Raw genomic sequence first — 7,621 nt, 5'->3', positions numbered from 1 at the left:
TATTTTATATTATTTGTGACTATTGTGAAGGGTGTTATTTCCCTAATTTCTTTCTCAGTGTGTTTAACCTTTGTGTAGAGTAAGACTACTGATTTGTTTGAGTTAATTTTATATCCAGCTACTGCACTGAAGCTATTTATCTGGTTTTGGAATTCTCTGGTGGAATTTTTATGGTCACTTATATATAATATCATATCATCTGCAAATAGTGATATTTTGACTTCTTCCTTTCCAATTTGTATCCTCTTGATCTTCTTTTGTTGTCTAATTGTTCTGGCTAGGACTTCAAGTACTATATTGAATAGGTAGGGAGAAAGTGGGCAACCTTGTCTAGTCTCTGATTTTAGTGGGAATGCTTCTAGTTTCTCTCCATTTAATTTTATGTTGGCTACTGGTTTGCTGTATATTGCTTTTATTATGCTTAGATATGGGCTTGAATTTCTGACCTTTCCAAGATTTTTATCACGAATGGGTGTTGGAGTTTATTCAAATGCTTTCTCAGCTTCTAACAAGGTGATCATGTGGTTTTTTCATTGAGTGTGTTTATATAGAGGATTATGTTAGTGGATATCTGTATATTAAACCATTCCTGCATCCCTGGGATGAAGCATACTTGGTCATGATGGATGATTGTTTTGATGTGTTCTTGGATTCGGTTAGCGAGAATTTTATTGAGTATTTTTGCATCGATATTCATAAGGGAAATTGGTCTGAAGTAATCTTTCTTCGTTGGGTCTTTATGTGTTTTAGGTATCAGAATAATTGTGNCTTCATAGAATGAATTGGGTAGACTACCTTCTGTTTCTATTTTATGAAATAGTTTGAAGAGAATTGATATTAGGTCTTCTTTGAAGGTCTTATAGAACTCTGCACTAAACCCACGTGGTCCTGGGCTTTGTTTTGTTGAGACACTATAAATGACTGCTTCTATTTCTTTAGGTAATATTGGGTTGTTTAGTTTGTTAATCTGATCCAGATTTTACTTTGGTACCTGGTATCTGTCTATATAACTGTCCATTTCATCCAGGTTTTCCAGTTTTGTTGAGTATAGCCTTTTGTAGTAGGATCTGATGATGCTTTGAATATCCTCAGGTTCTGTTGTTATTTCTCCCTTTTCATTTCTGATTTTGTTAATTAGGATACTGTCCCTGTGCCTTCTAGTTAGTCTGGCTAAGGGTTTATCTATCTTGTTGATTTTCTAAAAAAAAAAAAAAAACAAAAACAAAAATAAACAAACAAACAAAACAGCTTCTGGCTTGGTTGATTCTTTATATAGTCCTGCTTGTTTCTACTTGTTTGATTTCAGCCCTGACTTTGTTTCCTGCTGTTGACTCTAGGAGGAATTTGCTTCCTTTTGTTCTAGAGCTTTTAGGTGTGCTGTCATGCAGATAGTGTTTGCTCTCTCTAGTTTCTTTTAGGGCTCACTCAGGGCTATGAGTTTACCTTTTAGGAATTCTTTCATTGAGTCCCATGAGTTTGGGCATGTTGTGCTATCATTCTCATTAAACTCTAAAAAGTCTTTAATTTCTTTCTTTTTTTCTTCCTTTACTAATTTACTTTTGAGTAGAGTATTGTTCAGCTTCTATGTCAACGTTGGCTTTCTAATATTTATGTTGTTATTGAAGATCAGCCTGAGTCCGTGGTGATCTGATAGAATTTAAGGGGCAATTTCAATATTTTTGTGTCTGTTGAGGCCTGTTTTGTGACTGATCATATGGTCAATTTTGGAGAAGGTACCATGAGGTGATGAGAAGAAGATATATCCTTTTGTTTTAGGGTAAAATGTTCTGTAGATATCTGTTAAATACATTTGCTTCATAACTTCTGTTTGTTTCTCTGTGTGTTTGTTTAGTTTCTGTTTCCACAATCTGTCCACTGATGAGAGAGGGGTGATAAAGTCTCCTACTATTACTGTGTGTGGTAAAATATGTGCTTTGAGATTTACTAAAGTGTCTTTACTGAATGTGGTGGCCCTTGAATTTGGAGCATAGATATTCAGAATTGGGAGTTCATCTTGGAAGATTTTACCCTTGGTGAGTATGAAGTGCCCCTCCTTGTCTTTTTTGTTAATTTTGGGTTGGAAGTCTATTTTATTTGATATTTGAATGGCTATTCCAGAGTGTTTCTTTGGACTGTTTGCTTGGAAAATTGTTTTCAAGTCTTACTCTGAGGTAGTGTCCGTCTTTGTCCCTGAGGTAGGTTTCCTATATTCAGAAAAATGTTTATGTAGCCAGTCTGTCTATGTCTTTTTATTGGGGATTGAGTCTGTTGATATTAAGAGATACTAAGGAAATGTAATTGTTACTTCCTGTTCTTTTTGTTGTTAGAGTTGGGATTCTGTTCTTGTGGCTCTCATCTTTTAGGTTTATGAAGAATTACTTTCTTGCTTTTTCTAGGGTGTCATTTCCTTCCTTGTGTTGGAGTTTTTCCTTTATTATCCTTTGAAGGGCTGGATTTGTGGAAAGATATTGTGTGAATTTAGTTCTGTCATGGAATACTTTGGTTTCTCCATCTATGTTAATTGAAAGTTTTGTTGGTTATAGTAGCCTGTGCTGGCATTTGTGTTCTCTTAGGGTCTGTATAACATCTGTCCAGGATCTTCTGGACTTCATAGTCTCTGGTGAGAAGTCTGGTGTTATTCTGATAGGTCTGCCTTTATATATTACTTGAACTTTTTCCCTTACTGCTTTTAATGTTATATCTTTGTTTAGTGCATTTGTTGTTTTGATTATTATGTGACAGGAGGAATTTCTTTTCTGGTCCAGTCTATTTGGAGTTCTGTAGGCTTATTGTATGTTCATGGGTATCTCTTTCTTTATGTTAGGGAAGTTTTCTCTATAATTCCATTGAAGATATTTACTGGCTCTTTAAGTTGAAAAATCTTCATTTTTCACCTATACCTACTATCCTTAATTTAGTATTCTCATTGCATGCTGGATTTCCTGGGTGTTTTGAGTTAGGATCTTTTTGTATTTTGCATTTTTGTGATTGTCGTGTCCATAGTTTTTATGGAATCTTTTGCACCTGAGATTCTTCCATCTCTTGTATTCTGTTGCTGATGCTCACATTATGGTTTCTGACTTCTTTCCTAGGATTTCTATCTCCAGAGTTATCTCTCCTTTTGATTTCTTTATTGTTTCTGCTTCCATTTAGATCCTAGATGGATGTGTTCAATTCTTTCACCTGTTTGGTAGTGGTTTCCTATAACTCTTTACGAGATTTTTGTGTGTCCTCTTTAAGGGCTTCTAGCTGTTTACCTGCGTTGTCCTATATTTCTTTAAGAGAGTTATGTATTTCCTTTAAAGTCCTCCATTATCATCATGAGAAGTGACTTTAGATCCATATCTTGCTTTTCTGGTGTGATGGTGTATCCAGTACTTGTTATGATGAGAGAGTTTGGTTCTGATGATGCCAAGTAACCTTGGTTTCTGTTGCTTCTGTTTTTAAGCTTGTTTCCTGCCATCTGATTATCTGAAGTGCTTGCTGCCCCGAATACATCTGATTGGAGCCTGTCCTTCCTATATTCCCAGTCGATTCAGGACTCCTCAGAATCAGAGAAGTCCAGCTTTCTCGGTGATTCTGTGATTCTAGGCTCCTGTAAATCTGAGATTCTGGGTGTTTCAGAGTTCTTGGCAGTCAAGCTTCCTCTGAGACGCTGGTATCCTAGTGTGACCAAGTTCCTGTTATCCTGGGATCCTGGAATCCTAAGATCCTGGCCGTGTTACAGTGCTTGGATGTGCTGTCTCCTCTGGGGACCACTGTGCTGTCTGGTATGTTGGAAACCAAGGTATACCAGCGCCAATCAGAAGGAACCTGAGCTGCTGGTCAGGCAGGGCTTCCATGTCCTTGCTCCTGCTGTCACAGGGCCATCCAATTGGTTTGGATTAGATGTTGTGTTCGACTCACCAGTGATCCTAAGATTGAGTGCAGAATCCTCTGGGCACTGTGGGAACATCTGCCGAGCTCAAGCCTTAGGTGTCCTGGAGCTGGCGCCAACTGGAAGGGTGAGTTAGACTTTTGTATGATCCGAATTTTCATCACTACTTCTAGATTATACTCACAACTAAATACCCACATTTAATTCTTGTCTTCTTAAATGAAGAAAACTATTACATACAATAGTCAAAAAACAAAACAAAACAAAACAAAACAAAAAAAATAAATAAAAAGGACCGTTGCAGTGGGTACTCTCCTTGTATCAGTGGCCTACCTGTGGATCCCTTCCACCTAACCGGGCCTCCTTGTATGGCTAAAATGTGAGAGGATACTCCTAGTCCTGGATTGACTTCATGGGCCTGGGTAAGATGATAACCAGGAATGCCTCCCCTTTCTCGGAGGAGAAGGGGAGGAAAACTAGGTACAGGAACTGTGTCCATGAAGACCGGGAGATTGGTGTGGATATTGGGATGTAAATAAATAAATAATAGAAAAACCAAGTCTCCAAAATATAAAAAAAAAGAATAAAATCACACATCAAATAGTTTATTCACTGTCATAATGAGTTTAATATTATAGGTTATGTTCCACAATTAAAATAGATAGGTGGGAGAACTCACACATTTCAGAGTATGGGGGCAATTTTCTAATATAAATTGTAAAAGGGTGTAAGTGTGTACTGGTTTTTACTATCTTGGCATATATAGGTTGCTAATGACTTGCCGGTTCTAGTTTATTGCTCTAGGCCAGATGGTTTTGAAGAGTAGAAGTTTGGTCTATCAAACAATAAATAGACTCAGCATTTAAATAATTTTGGGAATACAAGTACCCTAAGATGAGAGAAGAATGTGAAAGATGAGAGAGGTTGGAGGAAATGGAGATGCATCATAAATCTTGGAAATGTAGTTCAATAAGAACAAGGCTGAACAGTAGACTATTTCATTGACTGTTTTCAAAACCAGAAAGCCTACTCTTAGGCATGAGTCATACGATGGATTAGTTTGGTTTGGGTTAAAGGTGTTAATCGCGTGCCTTCTTACTCTCTGAAGGATAATCAGCTTTAAATAAAACAACAGCCAAAAGAAAGCAGTTAAGTAAAATTATAAACAAATCTAAAATTGCAATCATAAAAAATTAAAGTCATTGTCTGCTTCCATGAAAAAAATAATTGCAATCAATTGTAAAAAAAAAAAAATGATGTGTCATACGTTCAGTGTGTGGGGAGATAGTACTTGAATGCTATCTTACTATCAGCAGTGATCACAAGAAACAGACAAGAAATACACAGCAGGTAATAACAAATTTATGATTCAGTTGACAGATGATATCCTGGGAAGACAACATTGTTTGATTTTTTATGTTAATTAAAAACTTTGACAGGTACAATTGTGTACACATAAATAGAAAATATTAATAAAAATATAATTGGACACAGGCTAAAAGATATCATGGAAAAGATAAAGAATCTCTAGCTTGTACAGAATATTAAAAAGCATGTATGAAGGTTAGGAGAGCAGTGCTATATTTTATGTATGCAGTAAAATGAAGTGTGGGAGGGAGCTCACTTGTGTTCAACTGGTCTTCAGTGTCAGAGAATCAAATGTTCAAAACTCTCTAGTATTGTTAGCACAGATCTTTAAGGCTATGAACTCATGGGTTTAGACTAATAGTCAAGTGACTGGTCTAATGAGGACCTTTGAAAATAAAGCCTCCTGAGATTAAGAGACATAAAGCTTTGAGCTTGCGACCTATTTAACATCATTTCAAAAGTATTAAAATATCTTGGACTCAATTCAGAGATAATTCATCTTTAACCAGGAACCTTTACTGGAGTCTGTTTGAATCTGTAAGGGAGATTGCTTCCATTTGCAATACACAGGTGAGATATTTACATCATTCTGGATTACAGACAAGAAGTACAGACCCCATGACTAATTTTTAGAAATGAAGTAATTTTTTTAAGATTATCAATATGGTGAATCAGAAGAGCATGTGTAAGATGATTAGAAAAATTTCCACTTGAATGTCCTTCTATTTTCAAATTACTACACAAATCATTACCATGATCTTTTCTCTTGAAACACAATCTGGATCATTCTTTAATTGTCATTTTGTAAGTATAGGTGTCATTTAATTCAAAGCAAAGATGCTCTTTTCTCTAATACAATGACTTTTAATATTTAATCAGGCATTAGTAATTATTCTTGTACTGATAGTAGAAGAAAATTCACTATTGGTATTAATTACTAGATAGCAATAACTATGTAGGACAAACTAGATGGTGTTGCTTTCAAACTAATTTACTCACGTTACACTTCTAAAATGGAAAAAGAAGGCTAAATTTGAAACCCAAGGCATATATAAGGTTCTTTTCAAACAAATTTAATTGTACAGTAAAACTCTTCATTCCTGTATTTCAATAACTTCTTGCTCCCTTTCCTTAAGATTTATGCATAATATGGAAGTTAAAAACAATTCAATTGTTTTGGATATTTTCCTTCATGGACTCACAGATGACACAGAGCTGCAGCCCTTCATCTTTGGCTTCTTTTTATGCATGTATTTGATCACCATCTTTGGAAATCTTCTTATAATGTTAGCCATCATTTGTGACTCCCATCTCCACACACCCATGTACTTCTTTCTCTGCCATCTGGCTTTTAATGACATGTATTTAATCAGCATTACAGTCCCAAAGATGTTGGTGAATATACAAACACAGGATCAGAGGATCAGTTTTGCTGGCTGCCTGAGCCAGGGATGCTTTGTGGCTGTATGTTTCATCTTTGAATGTTTTCTCCTTGGAATAATGGCCTATGACCGCTTCATAGCCATTTGTTATCCTCTAAGATACACAGTCCTCATGAATCCCTTCTTCTGTGTTATTCTGGTTCTTATCTCTTTATTTATTAGTATTGTAAATGGTCTGCTGCATAGTCTGATGGTGCTGCACTTGTCCTTCTGCACAGACCTGGAAATCCTCCACTTCTTCTGTGAAATTGCACAAATCCTTAAGCATGCCTGTTCTGACAACCTCATCAACAACATCCTAATATTTGTTATAGCTTCTATTTTGGCTTGTGTTCCTCTGTTTGGAATAATCTTTTCTTATATTCACATTGTTTCTACAGTGTTGAAAATGCCATCATCAGAAGGAAAGTACAAAGCCTTCTCCACTTGTGGGTCTCATTTATCAGTTGTTTCCTTGTTCTATGGGACTGGTTTTGGTGTATACATTACCTCAGTAGTAATTGATTCACCGAAGGAGATTGCTGTGGCTTCAGTGATGTATTCCATAGTTCCTCCAATGTTGAATCCTTTTGTCTATAGTTTGAAGAACAGGGATATGAAGGAGGCACTGAAGAAGGTAATTGGTAGAACAGCTTCTCTTTGTGATGTATGATGAATCTGGGGTGTGGGTTTTAGAGTGAGTCAAAGTTGTAAGACAGTTGCCAAGTCAAAATGCCAATTATTTCTTCTAATATAATTACTCAGTGAACTTAACTTGGATTTTCTGTTGTCTTGTTTCAATTTTACTTCATTGAAACTGAGCATAGAATTTCATTTTTAATATAATTCTACTTTATTTTATTTGTTTTGGTGTTTTTCCTCTATGTATGTAACTATATAATGAATATGCCTAATTCCCATATTGGCCAGAGGTAAAGGTAAGATACACTGGAAT

General features: G+C 35.9%; 1 protein-coding gene across 1 annotated transcript; it reads left to right on the top strand.

Moving 5' to 3' along the window:
• The first annotated feature begins 6,333 nt into the window (after positions 1 to 6,333).
• On the top strand, positions 6,334 to 7,360 carry LOC110315686 (olfactory receptor 7G2-like). The gene has a single exon (XM_021189679.1). It carries the CDS (start codon positions 6,386 to 6,388, stop codon positions 7,337 to 7,339), a length of 954 nt encoding a protein of 317 aa, XP_021045338.1. The 5' UTR covers positions 6,334 to 6,385; the 3' UTR covers positions 7,340 to 7,360.
• The last annotated feature ends 261 nt before the right edge of the window (positions 7,361 to 7,621 follow it).

The sequence above is a fragment of the Mus pahari genome, unplaced genomic scaffold (genome assembly GCF_900095145.1).
Source record: "Mus pahari unplaced genomic scaffold, PAHARI_EIJ_v1.1 scaffold_10467_1, whole genome shotgun sequence".
NCBI lineage: Eukaryota > Metazoa > Chordata > Mammalia > Rodentia > Muridae > Mus > Mus pahari.
This window is presented reverse-complemented; position numbering and strand designations above follow the sequence as displayed.

Excerpts from the sequence above, each read along its gene's own strand:
- LOC110315686 (XM_021189679.1), top strand. The coding sequence starts at position 6,386 with ATGCATAATATGGAAGTTAAAAACAATTCAATTGTTTTGGATATTTTC.